Source organism: Ochotona princeps, chromosome 2, assembly GCF_030435755.1.
Source record: "Ochotona princeps isolate mOchPri1 chromosome 2, mOchPri1.hap1, whole genome shotgun sequence".
Classification (NCBI taxonomy): domain Eukaryota; kingdom Metazoa; phylum Chordata; class Mammalia; order Lagomorpha; family Ochotonidae; genus Ochotona; species Ochotona princeps.
The window spans coordinates 85,745,006-85,765,348 of NC_080833.1; the positions used below are offsets into that span (position 1 = coordinate 85,745,006).

A 20,343-nucleotide genomic window follows, 5' to 3' on the forward strand; every position below is an offset into this window, starting at 1 on the left:
CATGTAGCCAAAACATTCTGAAACACACACACACACTCACAAGTGTAAGACATTGCATCATCGCAAGGGTTCGAACATGCCTTTTGGGGGACTATTTACGTGTTCTCTCTTTGTGTGTTTTCTCACTTGTAGAAAGACGCTAGGTTTAACTATTAAAGGACAGACATATGAGGGAGAGAGGGAGAGACTGACCTTCCTTCCTCTGGTTCACTCCCCAAGTACAGATTTCTCATGAGGGTAGCAGGGACTCAACGACTTGAGACGTTCACCTGCTGCCTCTCAGGGTCTCTATTGGGAGGCATCTGGAATTAAGCCCAGAGCCAGACTCAACTCCAGGCACCCACATGTGATAATGGGTGTCCCAGGATACATCCTAGCTACTGTACGAAAAAAATTCTGTACCCCAGAATAACGGTCAGATAGTTCTAACATCCCTGTTGTCTTGGTATTGGTGTTTAGTGATTGCCTGTTTTCATTCAGTCAGTGTCAGAAAATAACAACTTTGATGTTTTTCTGGTGTATAATGAGACTTGATCTTATGGAAACTGTTTTGCCTGGTTTACATTACTCCAGCAGGATAGAGTGCTGAGGTGGAGGTGGAAGTCTGAGTTTGCCATTCATCCTCATTGGTACCCAGGATCAATGAGCTGCTTGTTACTATAGGCTGGCGTGAGAGTCCAGCTTCCTCATGTGGTCTCCATTGAGAAGGCAGCAAGGGTGACCTTGGGAGGAGTGAAAGTCTGCACTCTCCGCTAGTTTTTTTTTCTGGCCAGTAGGGGAGGGATGCCTAATACTGTTGGTGTAGGAGTAATTGTATCTGGCTGCACAATTACCATTTTAGTGAGGAGTGCACTCAGGGTTCAGGGAAGGGTAGGGGCTCATTCCTTGGGTTCCCACTTGGCCAGCCATCTTTAACACCTCCTAGTTGGGAAGGGTGGGAATTGACCTGTATTGTGACAGCACCATGCAGAGGTGGGAATAGGGGATCTCCACTTGGCTTTTGTGGGCTGGCTTCGGTAAGGCCTCTGCCACTTGCTGTGGAGTCTGGATAGAGTAGAACAGTTACTGTCTGAAAGCATTCTGTCTTACTGAGGAATCTTTTTCCTGGTCTGTGGGCTAGAGAGAGCTAAGTACTGTTCTGTTGGCTTCTTAGCACCAAGGCAGGGATGTCTACATGCAAAAAAGCAAGCCCTGGGACTTTACGAGTCTCATGATTCTTAACTAGCCTGCCTGCCTTCTCTATTTTCTCAGCTCCTTATATTTATTCTATGAATAACATACAGCATTGTAAGTTTTACTTAGTGGGCTGAGCAGGAGAAGGTACGTGTAGTTCTGAGGAATGGTCCTATTACCTTAGATTTTAAGATAATTAGTCTGGCTGTGATGTACATCTTGGTTTCAGTATCATAGTGTCTCCCCCAAATACATGTGCTTTGTCATTCCTGGGAAAGAGGAACTTTGCAGAAATGGTTAAAATGAGGTGAGGGTTCTTCTGGATCATTCGAGGGGCCAACTGTAGCCACAGTGCCCTGGGAGAGTAGAAAGTGAGGAGAGGACAGAAGCAGAGATTTGAGTGCTTTTGAAGACTGAAGGTGAAAGAGTGGGCCCTAGGACACATAGACCACTGGAGCAGCCACTGGATGCTGCAAAAGGCAAGGAGCAAATTCTCACCTCTGAGACTCCAGAAACCAGCCCTGCCTACCCCTTGATTTTAGCCTCTTAGGATTCAGTACAGATTTTCTATGCCCAGACTACAAGAGAGTAAACAAGTGTTCTTTTATTATCACTCATTTGACAGGGTTTAAGAATAATTTTCCACAGTGTGAAGCTAACAATCTGCTTCCAGTGCAGAGTAAACATGTACAGTAGAATGTACAGGTCCTAGTGACGAACGTGGAAATTCTGATCATCGTCTTTTATTCATCACGCTTTCTAATTTGGTGTATTTGATGTAGAGGAGTCGTGTGATCCAAGTGTTATTTAAGGAAGATGGGGCTACAGCAAAGTGTAAGATGGGTCAGATGGATGGGGTCAGAAGCAGAGGAATGGAAACGAGATAGTGTAATCCATCTTGGAGAGACAGGGCCTCATTGCAGGAGCTAGAATTTGAGCAAAAGACCTGGAAATGGGAACTAGGTTCATTTCAAGGGGAAAAAATGCCAGGCTTTCAAGACTGACTAATGATACAAGAGGTGAAGAATGTGAAGTCAATGGTGACGCAAAAGCATGAATAAGTAATGTTCACTAAGAAAGCAAGGAGAAGGTAAAAACGTGTTCTGTTGGGTGTGCATCTGCCAGCAGACTGATGAAGTTGAGGGGACTGTGTTCTTTTCAGAGGTGAAAAGCCAACCAGTGCTTTGTAGGTAATGTTCCTTCTGATCCTGTGCCTGGAGAAGAGCTGATTGATCACATCCTGTGTCCTTGGAGGCCTAAAATATGTTCAGGTGTCTGATTCTGTGTGTTCAACTAACATTCCTCCTATGCTGCTGGCAGTAAGGGAGATAATTATTAGCATCCTTTTGAGCTTCTGGTAAGTTTGTGTTGTGGTAGGTCCACTCTTCTCCTTTGTTACAGCCTGACGTCCTGTATTTGAACTTAGCATTTAAATAAAGCTTCCTTTGTGCAAAACCACCAGCGTTTTTCTTCTACTTAAAGAGCGATGTTCTTGAGCTAAAATTACTATTCTGAGCCCCAAATGCATTTCCTGTCAAATGTCCTTAAGTAATGTGAGGCATAAACATCTTTTTTTTTTTTTATTGTGGCAACTCTGAACTTCTTCTCACAGGTTGAGTTATATCAGTGGGGGTCAGGCTGCCTTTACAATTTGATTGATTCTATTGGTTGACTGTTCACTGTGTGACACTGTGCTAATCTCTGGGTCATGTAGTGGTGAAACTTTTCTTTAACGTAAAGGGAATAAATGGCACTGAGCTCCCTACTGGGACTTTGAGCTCATAGAGATCCTTCAGTTGGGGTTTCTGCTGTGATGTTGTTTTTATTTTATCCCTTTAAAACATTTATTTATTTGAAATGCATTGCTACAGGGAGAGGGAAAGAGAGAGAGAGGAAGTGGGAGAGAATCTTCCATCTGCTGTTTCACTTGCCAAATGACCTCAAAAGTGGGAGCTGTGCCATTTCAACGCAGGAGCCTAGAACTTCATCTGGGTTTCCCACATTGGTTCAGGGACTCAAGCACCTGAGCTGTATTCTACTGTTCTCTGTGCATCAGCAGAGAGCTGGATCAGAAGTGGGAACAGCTGGGACTCCAGGGATGCTGGCACCGTAGGCGATGGCTTTACCTTGTATGCTACAACACTGGCCCCTGTTTTTATTTTAAATCTCCCACTGACACAGAACCCTCATAAAACTTAAATCTGCGCCCAGCAAAGTGTATTTTTTTATTTTGAATGAAGCTAATTTGTAAGAAAGCACAATTGTGCAATGGTGCAATATTTTTCACTTAAAATTTCATTTATTTGAAACCAATTGAGAAACAGGGACAAAGATGTTTGTTTTAAAGAAGATTAAAGCAATAGCAACAATAAAATAAAAAATACAAAAAAGATTATTTATTTGAAAGAGAGTTACAGAGATAGAGAGGGAGAGAAAGATCTTCCATCCGCTGATTCACTTTGGCCCAGGCTGAACTCAGGAGCCAAGAACTCAATCTGGGGATCCCACATGTACGGCAGGGGCCCCAAAGCTTGAGTCATTTGTTGCTGGTTTCTCAGATGCTTTACCTGGCAGTTTGATTGGAAGTAGAACAGCTAGGATTGGAACTGGAACTCAAATAGAGTGCAGGTAATGACAGAATCCACAATGCCATAAGGCAGAGTTGTTCGATCTGCTTGCTCACTCCACTTGTTTGCAGCAGTCAAGTCTGGGCCAGACCAAATTAAGAAGCCCAGAGTTCCATCTGGTTTTCCTAAGTGAGTTGTAGGGACCCGAGTATTTCAGCCATTGTTGCTGCCTGCAAGGGTGTGCATTAGCAGGAAACTAGATCGGAAGCAGAGTTGGTACTCAAACTCGGGCACTGCAGTGTGTGATGCTGGTGTCCTAAGTGGCATTATAACTCCTATGACAGATTCTTGCCCATTGTTTTCATTTTAAATCTAAAAGAATTCCCATTCTGTGTTATTTTCATTAACTTCCAGCCCAAAAGTTAATAACTTGTAGTGTTTTAATTTAACCATAAGCCTTTCATTGTCTTCAGTTCTTCTCAAACATTTGAGGGCATAAGAACCATGTGGGGGTCTTATTGAAAGCAACTTAAAAAAATGTATTTGAAATGCAGAGTTACAGAGAAAGCAAGAGAAAAGAGCGTGAGATCTCTCATCCCAGTGGATCATTCCCCAGATGACCACAAAGCCTGTGCCTGGGCCAGGCTAAAGCCAGGAAATAGGAGTTTTATTCTATCTCCATGTGAGTATAGGGTCACAAGGGACTTGTATCTCTTCTTCTGCTTCCTAGGTGGATTAGCAGGGAGCTGGATCAGAAGTGGAGCAGCCAGGACTCTGGGGGAGTCATATCGGATAATAGCATTATAGGTGATGGCTTAACTCATAATGCCATAGTACTTCCCTGTTTTAAATGCAGTTTCTAAGCCACTGGATCTGCTGTGGAAAATCTGCATTTCTAATAAGCTCCCAAGTGATATGGGCTGCTGGTCCTTGAACCACATTCAGTAACAAGGAGTTACAGTTCCTCCTTATTCTAAGACATGAACTTTTTAGAAATGTACTTTTTGAATTTATATAAGGTGAGCAACTATCATGCATTTCATATATACAGTTTTTTTAAAGATTTATTTATTTTTATTGGAAAGGCAGATATACAGATAAGAGGAGAGACAGAGAGGAAGATCGTATGTCCAATGATACACTCACCAAGTGGCCACAATGGCCAGAGGTGTGCCAATCTGAACTCAGGAGCCAGGAGCCTCTTCCGGGTCTCCCACGTGGGTGCAAGGTCCCAAGGCTTTGGGCCGTCCTCAACTGCCTTCCCAGACCACAAGCAGGGAGCTGCATGGGAAGCAGCCACCAGGATTAGAACCAGCACCCATATGGGATCCTGGTGCATTCAAGGTGAGGACTTTAGTCGCTAGGCTACCACGCTGGGCCCTCACATATACCATTTTAAGAGCACAATGATGCTTCCCCTCATTCTCCCTTTTCTCTTTTCTTTCTTATTTTTCTTTTAATTTTTAAAATTCTAATTTACTTTGTAATTGCGAACCTAACCCTCACCCATTAAATAACATAATTTGGCAAGTTAGTAGATAAAGCACCATGTGTAGATAGAGCTATAAATGATAATTAAGTCTCAGAGTGCCAGTTTCGCTGGCAGATCTTCTATTGATTGATGCTGCATCTCAGTTTGGTGCTTAGAACATTTGGTAAATTTCATGGTTGGGTTGAGCTACGTCAGAAATCAATAATTTAACCATTTTATTTAACTGATCCATTTTATTTCAGGAAGCTACCAAAAACATGATTAGGAAAATCTGTCTAGGAAGTAGAAAAATGCCTCAGAAATTCTCAGCACACAGTTTATTTTGGGGCCTGATACTGTCAGTTTTAGTTGAGATTGTCTCCAAATGATTCTCCTATAGATATGTCATAAATCAAGAGAGAAGAATTAACATTTTTAAGGATTTATGTATTTTTGTTGCAAAGTCAGAAAAATGCAGACAGGAGAGACAGAGAAGATTTTCTCTCTGATGAATCACTCCCCAAGCGGTCACAATGGCCAGAGCTTAGCCGATCTGAAGCCAGGAGTCTGGAGCTTCTTCTGGGTCTCCCCCACGGGTGCAGGGTCCCAAGGCTTTGGGCCATCCTCGACTACTTTCCCAAGCCACAAGCAGGGAGCTGGATGGGAAGTGGAGTAGATGGGACGCGAACTGGTGCCCATATGGGATCCCAGGCGTGCAAGGCGAGGACTTTAACTGCTAAGCTATTGTGCTGGGCCCAGAATTAACAGTTTTACAAATTATTTTAAGGGTTTAAGCTTTTACCTTCTGTAAAATACAAAAATTAAAATGTTAAATGTATGCAAACAAGAATTTAACAAAGAAAACACTGTGATTTGTTAGAATTACAGGCATAGTGGTTAGAGATTTTGCAGGTGACATGAACATTTCCAGAACTTCCAAAAGTTTCTGACTTTCCTTTCAATATTTACTTACTGACTCTCAGTTGACATTGAAACCTCTGGCTAGGGATGGCATTGCGGTGAAGTGGGTTAAACTGCTTTCTCTCTTCCTTTGTTCCCTACCCCCTTCTCTTCTTTTCCACACAGGTGCAGGATCCCAAGGCTTTGGGCCATTTGCTGCTTTCCCAGGTCACAAGTAGAGAGCTGGATGGGAAGTAGAGCAGCCAGGGCTCAAAACAGCACCCATATGGGATCCCAGTTGAGCCACTGTCCCAGGCGTCCTTACATACTTTTTTTTTTTTTAGGATGTTTACATAATTGATCGGGGTGGGAAGGATGGAGAGTTAGGAGAAAATGGGTGAAATAATTGTTTCCACATTTTCTTTTTCTTTCTTCTGTATCTGGGGGAAGGGGAGAAGCTGCACCCAGCCTCCCAACCGCCTCAGTGCCTATGATGAGGAACATTCACCACAATGTCATGCCAGGGTTCCCAGTGTGGAGCATGCTTTGAGGGTTCCTCTCAAGTGGTTTCGATAGTTCTGAAATGCTGTCGAGCTTGTCGATCCAAGGATGAGGACATCCTTGCAACGTCCATTTGCCAATGCAGTCCACCTTAGAGTCTGCATTTGGCCAGATATTTGCTGTCAGTGCTTGACTGGGGAAGTTGATCAATTTGTTCTGCTATTCTTCATCTGCTGTGGTACCAGATGTCCTGTGCAGGCCCCAGTGGACTGCCACATCCTACATGTGTGGCTTGTCCACTGCTCTCTCTTACCCACTGAGGAGACCCAGCTCTGACACATACACTCCATGATAGTCCACCAATCCTCCAATTCTCCCTGTGGTTGGAGTTCTGAGTCTTATGGTTCAGCAGGGGATTGGGGGGGAATCCTCAGCTAATCTGAAGTGAAGTGATCCCAAACTTGACTCGTGTGTGCTTGGCAGTATGGGGTCTGGCTCAGTCTGTCACCCATATCAGCCTGTGAATAGACTGTTAGTTGCAATTGCTGGGTCAGTGCTGTCTCCAGCCCCATCTCCTATGCAAACCAATGGATGCTGCGGCCCAGCCTAACCCAGGCCAATATACACTGGGCTCTCACACCAGTGGGAACCGCAGCTTAGTCAGAGTGACCCTCAAAAATCGCCACCAGGCCCACCCTCACCCTGGTTCCTGCTTGCCAGTATATTCAGCAGACTGGCCAGTGTGTCCCAGATCACATTCAATGCACTTTTTAAATTAATAATAATTGTACATATTTATGAGCTAAAGTATGACATTCCAGTACACGTAAACCTTGTGTTCTGGGCAAAACCTAGAAATCAACATGTCCTCATCTGTCATTACTTCATGAAGGGAGGCTTGGCATTTCTTTTTCTGCTTATTCATGCAATGCGTACCAGAGTGTTGTGAACCATAGTCTCCCCCTTGGCTGTGTCAGCTAAGCCTTCTTCCTTTCATGGAGCTCTGATGTGGTGCCCCATTACTCAACTCCCTCTACCCTCCTCACTCTTCCTGGTCTCTGGTTATCATTGTGCAGTCTTTCGACTGAGTTTTTTTTTTCCCCTTTTCATTTCAATTTCCACAGATGAAGGTAACATGATATTTGCCATTCTGTGTCTGGCTTTTTTCACTTCACATTATATCCTCTAGTTCCGTTGATGACGGCATGATATTGTCTCGTTAATATATACCACATTGATAATAGGTCAGATGGTATCTCAAATGGTATTGTGGCTTTGGTTTAACATTTCTCAGAGGCCTAGTGATAGTGAGTATTTTTTGGCTATTGTGTTTCTTCTTTTGAGAACTGTCTATTTAAGTCCTTTGCCTGTTTGTTAACTGAATTGGTTATTTTTAAATTATTGATGTTTTGAGTTGCTCATAATTCTGGATGTTAACTAGCTTGCAATTATTTCTTCCATCTTATCAGATGTCTTTCGTCTTTCTTGGTTGTTTCCTTTGCTCTACAGAAGCTTCTAAGTTTCATGTAATCCCATTTATCTAGTTTTGTTTTCTGAACTTTTGGAATCTTATAATAAAAAACAATTGCTTATACCAGCGTCTTAGAGAATTTTCTTCTAGTAACTTCACAGTTTCACATCTTTCACATAGATCTGTGATCTCTCTTGAGTTGTGTTTTACAGATTTTACCTATTTATTATTTATTTATTTGATAGGTAGAGTTACAGACAGAACGAGAGGAAAACAGAGCTTTTCTTCCATCTGCTGGTTCTCTTTCCAAATGGCCATAGTGGCTGGACCTGGGTTAGGTTAACGCCAGGAGCCAGGACCTCCATCGGAGTCTCCTGCATGGGTGACAGGGTCCTAAGTAGTTAGCCCCCTTCTGCTGCTTCCTCGGATGCAATAGCAGAGAGCTATAGCAGAAGCACAGAGTAGCAAGAATTTGAACTGGCATGTGGATATGGGATGCTGGTTTTACAAGTGGTAGCTTAACTCTGTGCCACAGTGCCAACTCCTCCCCAGTTCTTTAAGCGAGGAACTACAGTACTTCTGTTTACATAATGATGCTTGGGATATTAGAAAAGGAGGGAAGTATACGTAACAGATTGGTATTCACATGGTAGCTGGGAAAGACTCAGGCTAAGCCAGAAAGTCAGTTTGATTTCTATGTGAAGTGACCAGATAGTGGCATTGGATGGATATTAGGCCAGGGTTGTGTTCTCTCAGAAAAAAAAAAAAAAAGGAAGTGTTCCTAGAATAAAGGGAATGATAAAGATGAAAATTAGGATGGTGTAAAGATAGAATTAGGGTGGGTTTAAGGAGGTGAAGAACAGGTCAGCCACAAACAGAATCAACAGCAAGGTAATTTCCATTGTGTTTTGGATTCAAAACCTACATATAATTGTAACACTGCAATTGATTAGTGGAATATTAAAAATATATTAATAAATACCTGTGAAGGCTTTATATAAGAATCATATCTTAACGTAGCTCACAATAAATAAAGCCCAGGTATTTTAATTGTTTCCTTAGGCTTCGAGCTTGGCTAGCTGAAACCTGAATGACTCAGGGCTATGATACACTGAAAAGGGTGACCTAACCCCGCTACTGTCCTCTACAAATCTGTTGAAATCAGGAACATCTTTCTTTTGGAAGCACCTGTCCTATCAGCAGAAGACCAGATATCTCATGCTTTCTTAGAGAATGTGGTACATTGTTGCTGTTGTAGCTTCAAAAGATTAAATTTTTAAATGTTAAATACTTAAAAATACATGTTTTGCTTCTTTTGTTTGAGATGAGAGTTTTAAGGCATAACAGACACCATGGTAAAAGCCCTTGGAGCTTTTATTGTCAATAAAAAAGTGTTTGCGTGAGGTGCTGCTTCTCTCAAAAACATTTGCGTATGGCATCGCTTAGCAACATAGACATCGGCTTTGACATCTTATTCATCGTTCATATTCAGATTCACACCCAGTCTTTCCAGGGAAGGGACAGATCCATTTCAATTGAGCAGGTGAAAGTTGTTTCTGTGTGTTTCATCTTTGGTAGAACCTTCCACTTTCATTTTGTAACTCATTTTGGATTGGCAATTTTACCATTTAGCCTTTTAGTTCTCTTTTCTCTGCCTACTTTCACTTCATGTTGAAAAGGTTATTATTATTATTATTCCTAGGTACGCTTATGGGGTCTTACTTTTATTTTGGGGTTAAATATAGGTTCCTAAACCTGGCATGCAGGGCTCTTAACAAACCAGTTTCTACCGCTTTCTCTCATATGCTCTAGTTCAGAGAAGCCCAACAACCTATTTCCTAAAGAGGCATTATTTTTGTAGTTACTCTTCCCTGTTGCCATATGTATGTCTCTCACTGTCTTTCTAGCAGCCATGTACTATTTCATTAAATGGATCTACTGTAATTTAATAATTTGGATTTCCATTAAGATGTCTCTACTATTTTGCTGTTGCAAATTTGCTTGATCAAACATTTTTGTATTTTGTGTACAGTGTGTGTTTTAGTAGGATGACACTTAGTTGTGGAATTACATTGTTGAAGGAGTTCCCATGCATATTTTTCAGTGATTTGAAGGTTAACTTTTCCTGAAGGTACTCAGCAGTATTTAACCATAAGTGATACTATTGTGATTTGACCATTCCAATAAAAATAAATAAATCTTTAAGAGCTTTAAAAAATCAAAATAGAATACAACAGTGGGTTGCTGAGTTCCATGCTGTGGCTTTCCATACTGCCACACAGAATGTGTTTAATACATTTTTGGCAATGTCTCTGTTTAGCTCTGGTTCTTTTTTTTTTTTTAAAGATTTTTTTTTTTTTTATTACAAAGTCAGATATACAGAGAGGAGGAGAGAGAGAGAGGAAGATCTTCCGTCCGATGATTCACTCCCCAAGTGAGCCACAACGGGCCAACGCCCGCCGATCCGATGCCGGGAACCAAGAACCTCTTCCAGGTCTCCCACGCGGGTGCAGGGTCCCAATGCATTGGGCCATCCTCAACTGCTTTCCCAGGCCACAAGCAGGGAGCTGGATGGGAAGTGGAGCTGCCGGGATTAGAACCGGCGCCCATATGGGATCCCGGGGCGTTCAAGGCGAGGACTTTAGCTGCTAGGCCACGCCGCCGGGCCCTAGCTCTGGTTCTTTCACATACATTTTCAAGTTCAACTCATAAATCTATATTTTTAAACAGACATAAAAATTTCTATATGAGAAATAGCTTATAGATGTCTTTCATATTTGCACAACACATGATCTTACATTTTTAATCGCTGTTGGATACATTCTAAACATTTGAGAATCTCAATAGTTAACCCATGTATGACTTCATAGATAAATAGATAAGGGTGGGTATTTGTGTTTATATGAAATTTTGATTCACTTTAGTGTTTAAAAGTGACTTATTTTTACTGTGAGATTTCATAGTCGTTCTAGTCTGATTTATGAATGTTTATCTGTTAATCTTCAATTTATCCATTATATTTTGATGATAGTACATTATTTTAGAGTTTATTTTCTCTCTATTTTTACAGAAAACAAGCATCATTGTGGGTCCAAGGAGACATTTTCCGATCCAAACTGAAAAATAGACCATCCAGTGAAGGAAGTATTAATAAAATTCTGTCTAGCTTGGATGATATGTCTATTGGTGGAAACTTATCTAAAATACAAAATATGGAAAGGTTTGGAGAGGTGAGTATTCCCCAGAGAGAGTCTATCTCCTTCGACTAATACCATGAACTCATTACTCAGTTGTGTTTGTATCACACAGCTGTATCTTTTCTCTGAGATCCCAGGAGTAACGGAGTTTTAGGTGTGTAGTCATCTATCTATAATACCTGAAGTGGAGCAAAGAAACCAATTATCCTAAAAAGAAAAGAATGTGTAATTTAAAGAGTACAATTATCTGTACGGAGACTATTCTGGTATGGGGAATATTTACAGAAAGAAAATAGAAAAGCACATTTTCTACTTGCTAACTGAAGTATATATCAAGAAGAAAAGATTTAAATTGGCCGTTGAAGAAGTATGTGCAACAAATGATGCTCTGAAAGCTTCAAGTTTATGCTGATTTCTGAAGTAGTTGCAGAGTTGAAAACAGAATTAGGCCAACTTTTTTTTTTAATTAAGATTCTGCTATAAGTGTATACTTTAAATAGTTGTTTTATGTTGTCTAGCTTAGTCTGCATATCCACCTGATGGGTACGGTAATAGTATCTCTATTTTATGGTAAAAACATATCATAGATATTCTAGCCTTAGTATATTAAAGCATGTTTAAATCATATGTTTGATTTCAAAGTCACATTTTTTCTTATACATTTTGTTTATATAATTTATTTGAAAGAGTTAATATAGTTAAATAGACAGATGAATGGGTAGATAGATAGCTTTTGTAAAAATCCATTTATGGGCCCAGTGAGATAGCCTAGTGGGATCAAGTGGGATAAAGTTCTCACCGCACGCACCAGAATCCCATGGGGCGCCAGTTCTAATCTTGGTGGCCCCGCTTCCCATCCAGCTCCCTGCTTGTGGCCTGGGAAAGCAGTCGAGGATGGCGCAAAGACTTGGGATCCTGCTCCCGTGTGGGAGATCTGGAAGATGCCCCTGGCTCCTGGCTTCAGATCAGCTCAGCTCCAGCAGTTGCGGCCACTTGGGGAGTGAATCACCAGGCAGAGGATTTTCCTCTGGGCTTTCTGGGGCTAAATCAGGTAGAAGCCAGGAGCCAGGAGCCAGGGATTCAGTGTAGTTCTCTACGTGGGTAGCAGAGACCCAAATACTGCAGCCATCACCAGCTACCTCCTAGGTGCTCATTTGCAGGAATTGAGCCAGGAGCAGAGCTGGAATTTGAACCCAAGCAAATTGATATGGGATATTGACATCCCAAACATTGTCTTAGCTTCTGTGCCAAATTGGTGCTTCCTCTATTATACCCTGGTATGTTGGAATAGCAATAGAAGTAACTTATTGAGAATTAGGATCATGGGATCTGGCCTAGTGGCTAAAGTCCTTGCCTTGCTTGTGCTGGGATCCCATGGGGTGCCAATTCACAAAAGAGCTTCCCATCCAACTTCCTACTTGTGGCCTGAGGAAACAGTTAAGGACAGCCCAAAGCCTGGGACCCTGCGCCCGCTGTTGCGACCACTTGGGGAGTAATCGACAGATGGACGAACTTCCTCTCTGTCTTTTTTCCTTTCTGTGTATCTGATTTTCCAATAAAAACAAATTTAAAAAAAAAGCAAAAAGAATTAGGATCATGAGCATTTTTGGAACTAGAAGCAACCTTGAAGTCATTTGTTCTATTTTCCTTCCTCTGTCAATAAGAAAATGGGACCCCAGAATATTTTACCCAACATCAAGTGCAGTTTCGTAGTAGGAGCCTTTATGAGACGTGGGCATCTGGGCTGGTGCTTTTCTGTGGCTGATTAAACTGCCATCCATAGCGCATAGAATGTATATAATATATACATTATATATATATAATGTGTTTGCGTGTGTATATGTATATGTGTCTGTGTAAAATCGATTCTCTAGAGGAATAAAGATACCTGCTAAAATATGTGAACCACAAGTATGGGTGAGCACTCTTTCAGTATTCCATCACACTTGGGCAGGGATCTGAAGCATGCTACTGTGACTACTGTGACTCAGATTTGCCCCTCAAGAAACTCAAACTGGGAAGAACACCCTAGTTCTCTTTGGTCAGTGATAGCCTTAACTAAAGATACCGAACATGTTTATTATAGTTAGAGCGCTTAGAAATCAGGGGATTGAGTTTTCTTCAAGGATAAAGAATGGAGACCACCAAGGGAACTGTGTTTTCATGTTCCCTCGGACAACCACAGATGAAATGGTTTTCTAGTGTGGCTCATTTGTCCTGATTAAATGTAAATCTTAGCCAAGGTCGTGCCAATGTTCAAAGCCTTTTGTTGACTTTTTCTTGTCTCTGTGTTGTAGCTTGGCCCATTAAAAGCAAACAATAAAGGATCTGAACTCACTTGAATGTGATACGATAGTTAAGGAAGGATTCTTTCTTGCTCTGGTTAGCATTTCTGTCCCAGATTGAGTTCCAGTAAACAGAGCTTTAAGTTATGAATTCTGAAAAGCAAGCACAAAATGTATCACTCTTCCTGAGAGACATGTTTACATTGTGGGAACATAGTGCTTTCTATAACATAATTTATATGAAATTAATGTCGTGTAGCTGGGACACTTCATTCTCATGCTCTTTTTAGGCACCAATTTCTTGAATTTAAAAGTAACACTTATGTATCACTGGAAGGGTAAAGAGTACAGTATGATTGTATTTTTTAAAGTTTATTTGCTTATCTGAAAGGCAGAAAGAGAGAGAGAGAGGGAGACAGAGAGAGAGAGAGAGAGACAGGTGGAGGAGAGAGAGAATGCACTTGTATTTAGTTACTTCCCAAATGACCTCAATAGCTGGGGCTAGGGAGCAGATAAAGCCAGGATCCAGTAATTCCATCAGGGTCTCCATGTGTGGTGGAAGTATTTGGCTTAAGTACTTGGGTCATCTCCTGCTGTTTTCCCAGGCACATTAGTAGGAAGCTAGACTGGAAACAGAGTCACCAGCACTCTGATATGTAGGGCACTGCTAGAGATTGCCTTATTTTTTTTTAATAAAAGATTTAAAGTAGGCTATTTTTTGGTTTCTAAGTCGACAGAAATTTTCCACATTTTTTTTTTTACTCACTCTGTTAGTTCCATTTTTCATGCACTTCTGAAAGTGTCCTCATATTCCTGGTCCACAGGATCTTAATGAATACTACATGAATGAATGAATAACGCTTACAGTTTCACAGAAAAAAGATAAACATAGAGACATGAAATTGGTGATGATCTAACCTTGGTAATGACACTTGGTGCTGAAATATAAACTGGTCCTAGCAATAAGTATTCATTTTGACATTTGGGAGTTTAATGTCCATCATGGATGTGAGTTATTTAAAAATTGCTTTAGGAGATGGAATTTAGAGTACTTTATTTAAAGTGCAAATGTTTGAGTTAAATGAGGAGCCATTGTGGGAACAACTCAAATAGCATGTACTGTTTTCCAGAAATGGTTCTAACTCCTTTACATCCTTATAATCCTTACAAAAACTGAAGCAAATAGCCGTTGTTACTGGACATGTGTTCTTAACACATAGCTATGGTAGGGAAAGTTAATCCCTTTAGCCAAGACCGCATAGCACTTGGCACAACTGTTGCTTGAACCCAGATGCTGCAGCTCCAGCTTCGGCCGCTCTCCCATGAGGCCTCTTGCAGCACACAAGCTTCTCCACAAGGTCTTCAGTGTGGCTTTAGAATATCCCATACAGCAATTATGAACAAAACCTTAACTACCTTCTCCTGAAATCTCTCTCCCACAATTACAATATTTTTACCTTCCTTTTCCTATTTTAGGGCTATAGGTCAGTACTAGCACACGGATCAGTAGATGCTTTTGACTTAAGAGATATGAATTAAATAAAGGGCTACTAGTGGTCAACCATAAATTGACAGTCAGGTAAGTAAGAATGCAGTGTTTTGAGCACACGTTTGAGCTATTGTGAAGTGTAGTCCATTGTAAGTACTTGCTGAGATCACTCTGGCTGCACTGTGGAGTTATGATTAAATAGATTCCACGTGGGCAGGGGTGGAAGACCAGGAAGTTAATGGCAACCAGAGGCAGTGGGGAGGGAGGGAAGGCGAATTTGGAGGACTCTGCTAAATCTAAACCTTTATTGATCAGAAATAGCTTGAGGATCCTGTTAAATCTAAAACTTTATTGGTCAGAAATGAGTAACTATAAAGAAAGTATCCTTGCCTTCTCCCTGCCTTGACATCATACAGGTTCAACATCTGAGAGCCAAAAAGAACTAAAGAGGTGATCCAGTTGTCTTTTCTAGCCAAATGACTTCAAGTCTGCTAAAAATTCCATTATCTCTATCCTCCAACCCTTTCACTGCTATATTTGTTCATTTCTAATTCAAACTCTCTATTTATATCTTTTCCCATTACCTCCCTTCCATCTTTACTCCCTCAAGTGCCATATTTTCTTCTGATAGATCATTTCTGAACAGTCCATTCCATAGCCTCCCCAATAGCTTACTCTGCCGCCATTTTCTTGATGTGTTGGTTAGCAATTACTTTACTCAAATGAAATCTATGGGTACAGTTTAATTTTTAAAATTTTGACCTTCATTTCTATACAGGTAGAACTACTGGTGGAATAAAATATGTCTGTAGGTTATTCTTTTTTAAGTGAAAAAGTGCATCTTTAGATTGTACTTCTCTAGGTATTTTAGTTTTCTGTCACTTTTCTCCATTTATACAGGATCATCTGATATCCAAAAGAAAGAACAATGATGCCTAGACCTCCGAAAGACAATTGCCGAAGCAAGAAATCCCCCTTGTTCCCTTTGCAGGAACAGAGACATGAGGCTCTTCCCTTGCCTCAGCTTCCTCATCATGTTTCGGCAACAGTCATGTAGCTTAATTTCTTTTCTGTAGATTTAGGGGTGAGGGGCTCTGCCGGTCCCTGGTTAGCTCAGGGCAAGCACATCTGTTCTGTAAGTCCTCAGTGTGACAGGTTGTACCCTGAGAGAAGGGAGAACAAGGTTGGATTCTCTACGTTGGTATTGGTGAATGTATTCATTTATCATGGCAAAGAATGATTTTGGTATAAAGGAGGCCTAACGGGGCCTGGCACAATGGCTCCATTGGTTAATCCTCCCCTTTCAATTGTTGGGATCCCATATGGGCACCGGTTTGTGTCCTGGCTGCTCCAGTTCCCACCCAGCTCCCTGCTTATGCCCTGGGAGAGCAGTGGAGGACAGCCCAGTTCCTTGGGATTCTGTACCCATGTGGGAGACCCGAAGGAGGCTCCTGGTTCCTGGCTTTGGATCAGCTCATCTCTGGCTATTGCGGCCATTTGGGGAGTGAACAAGCAGATGGAAGATCTTTTTCTCTGTCTTTCTCTCTTTAAATCTGCCTTTTCAATAAAAAAGGAGGCGTGACAATCTCTGATGGAAAAATCTGCCAACTGCCCTAGTTTGCCAAGTTATGAGATCAGTTTATACCTCATATTATGTGGAACTGCATTTTCTAATAAGCTCTTTCCGTCCTACCCAGCGCTTGTGAACTGGTAAATGTTACAGAACCAGTCACCTATTCAGTATAACATTTGGTTCTGTTAATGTCTACATCTTATTCAGTGTTCCAAGAGTTCAGAGTCCTTTTTCATGTATCCTTTCATTACTTAATTCTGTAATTTAAATTTAAATATAAATATATTTTGAATAACAAGGAGTAGCTGATCTTTTTATTACGAAGTTTAAGGGTATTATTTTCCGTATTAGCCAGTATGTATTGAACACATTGATTTTTGCTGTGTACTATCTTATTGTATCTTCACAACAATGAACCTGTGATATAGACATTAGCCATGATTATATATTTCAAATGAGACAACTAAAGATTATCACTGTTAGAAATTTTCCCTTAGGACATGCATTAAAATGGAAACATCAGTGTTTGAAATTAGGTCTGTCTGATACAAAATCCTAAGTTTCTAACACATTTGCACTTACAAAGGATCATAATAATATTAAATGAAACTATGAATGGAACAATGCCAAACATATTTTAACCTTCCACATAAGTAAAACAGTTGTTAATCTTAGTAAGACTCTTCAATTGTGTGAGAAAGTATTTGTTTCCTTTTGACTTAAAGAAATTTAATTTAGAGTCTGGTGCTATGGCGTGGCAAGTTAAGCAGCCACCTGTAGTGCTGACATCCCATATGGATGCCAGTTCAAGTTCTGGCTGTTCCACTGCTGATCCAGCTTCCTGCCAAGGTGCCCGGGAAATCAGTGAAAAATGGCTCAAGTGCCTGGACCCCTGTTTCTGTGTGAGAGACCTGGATGGAGACCTGGATGAATCCCCACCTCCTGGCTCAGCTCCTGGCTCAGCCCTGGCTCAGCCCTGGCCCAGCCCTGGCTCAGCCCTGGCTCACCTCCTGGCTCAGCTCCTGGCTCAGCTCCTGGCTCAGCTCCTGGCTCAGCTCCTAGCTTAGCCCTGGCTGTTGTGGCCATTTGAGGAGTGAATCAGCAATGGAAGACCTGTCATTCTACCTTTGCATCCCCCTCTCTGTAACTCAGCCTTTCAAATAAATGAGTAAATGACTAACTGAATGAATGAACAATTCAAATCAATATTACCTAGAATTTTGTAGTTTATAGGTTCTTTAACTGTTAGTCGTAAAAATATTCCAAAAATTATACAAGTAGTCACAGAAACAAAAACAAGAGATCTGTTGAGATTAAAAAAGAAAAAATATGATTGGTATTTCAGTTTGCATGCCTGGAGCTTTTCCCCTTCTTTTCACTTACCCCAAACTTGACTCTTGACTCTAGTCATCTCTCATCAGACCAGTGCAGTAGCTGTAACACCTGTAACATCTACTCCCACTCTCGATCTTGAAATCATCCACCCCACAGGCATCAAGTGGGAGGAAATATTTCTAACATATGTAAATGAAGTTTTAAATGTATGAAGATCTTATTGCAAATCAATGTGAAAATGCTATGTATACAAATTAAATATTATAGAACCCTCTGTTAAACATAAAAAGAGTTCTATGTGCCTAAAAATTGAAGAACCCAAATTAAAATGATGAGATGTTATTGTTGTCTATCAAATGTATTAAGGACATGTGTTCAGTATTGGGGTTGGGAACTATAAGGCTCTTAAATGCTGCTAGTTAGATGCATAGAAGGGTACTTTGAATTTAAGAAGGATACTTTGAATTTAAGAAATCCATTTCCATGGATCTGTCTTGGGGGAGATAATAGGACAGTTCTTAAACATCATGGTGTATAAGAAGATGTGTCCTGGGATTGTTGATAGTCATGGACAAGAGAATAGCCAGACCTAGCATATAAACTCTCCATAACTAGTTAATGGAATTTTATAAAATGATATGGTAGAGGTCTTTATTATTTGTTCAGAAAAACTTTCACAGAATATTTTTAAGTGAAAAAAATTATGGGACAAATCATCACGTATTATAATCCTCTTTTTATAAGGCAGAAATAGGTGATTTATGTACAGCATAGGAGGAATTCCAGAGGAATTTATATCAGACATGTCTTGTCATCTCTTCAGTTTGATCCCTAGTTTTCCTTGATCTCTGTTTTTCTTCTTCTTTTTTTTCCTCTGAAGCATGTGCTACAGTGATTTACTTAGAAAGATTGCATTGGGGGCCAGTAAAAATATGTATCTTTGTTCTACCTTTACATTTTATGGGATATTTAATTTTAGAAGTACAGACTGAGGATCACTTTGTCTTAGAATTTTGAAGGGCTCACAGAGGTGTGAGCACAAAGAAACTCCAAGTTGGAGGGACAAACAAGTTTCCCTTCAGATGTCCACAGAAGCACAGAGTTGGCAATAAAACTGGGATAAATAAGGATCCAATCAGGTTGTCCCAGAGCCAATCCTGGCCTTTCTTAAGAGAGCTTATGTACTTCTTGGTTCTGTTCCCTATTCTACAGACCCTGGCTATGTGTTGATCCTTTTATCAGATAGAAGAACTATTTGGTACCCCCACCCCCACTCCCTGTTCAGTGTTTGCTGCAGTTGGATGAGGGGAAGCTGGTGGTCTCAGGCATATCATCTCACTGGCAAACCTGATTTCTACTGCTGCAGGCTTTCGGGGTGGTAAGGGCTTCTTTTTTAACTGGGGTTGTTTGGATAGAATTGAATGGTAAAACAATTCCTGGAGACCTTTAAGAGGGTCAACTTGTGACTCTAAGAGATCTCTGTGACTCTAAGGATCTCGCTTCATGATGATCTTGGGTTACTGGCCTGCTTTGCCTGTCCTTTTTCTTTGAGACTTAGCTATAAGGGTCAGGGAGTGAAGAGGTGTTTCTATCAGGACAAGTAGAATATGACTGGTTTTTTGTGTATTTTTCATCCAGTAAAAGTTCTTCTGGTAGCCATTGTCCATATTCCCACTAAACCAGGGTCTTTTTTACTTTTTACTTGTTAAACTTCTTATTCACTAAAATATTAAGCCTTTTTATTGTAATGTAAATTTAATATGTTATCTCAAAAATTTAAAAAAGGAAAGGAAAGAAGGTGTGTATGTAGGAGGGTTAGAGGGGAAGGGGAGGAGGAAGGGAGTATTATTGTGTTCTTAGAATTGTATCCACAAACCACACTGAATTTGTTAAAAACTAATTAAAAAATTAAAATGAAAGAACTCTTGCTCTAACAAGGGAAGGGGCTGTTATGATTGGAATGGAATTCAGCGACTTAGGCCTTTGATTTTTCAGGTGAGGAAAAAGGCAAAATTCAGTCTTTGCTGGGACAGTATTATTGTGTGATGACTTATATTTTGGAATGATCACTGCATCTGGGCACAAGAAATCCGATTTAAAAATGCCCTGACATTTAAAGTCTGGGGAGCAGTAGAGATAATCATAAGTTCCAAGATTATTTTTTTTTTCCAATCTATAGATTTAGGATAACAAGTATCTTTCTCCCTGGGTAGTTGTGAGAGCAAAACGATGACTGTATTTCTTATACTTGCTTCAAAGAAAGCATGTTTTCTTATCTAGTGACTCTAAGCCTTTGACTGCTTCTAGAAGGTTCTCAGGTGCTTTTACTGAGGGTCAGTAATGTTAATGAGCTCCTGTGTAGATATGCTAAATTATTTTAT

General features: G+C 40.7%; 1 protein-coding gene across 3 annotated transcripts in view; it reads left to right on the top strand.

Moving 5' to 3' along the window:
* The window catches only part of CDC14A (cell division cycle 14A), a 178,175-nt gene that overhangs the window by 131,090 nt on the left and 26,742 nt on the right, over positions 1 to 20,343 (top strand). For all 3 annotated transcript variants that reach the window (XM_058659654.1, XM_058659647.1, XM_036494656.2), the window contains exon 11: positions 11,154 to 11,313. In XM_058659654.1, coding sequence (XP_058515637.1) covers positions 11,154 to 11,313 — 160 coding nt within the window. The remainder of the gene's footprint in view (positions 1 to 11,153; positions 11,314 to 20,343) is intronic.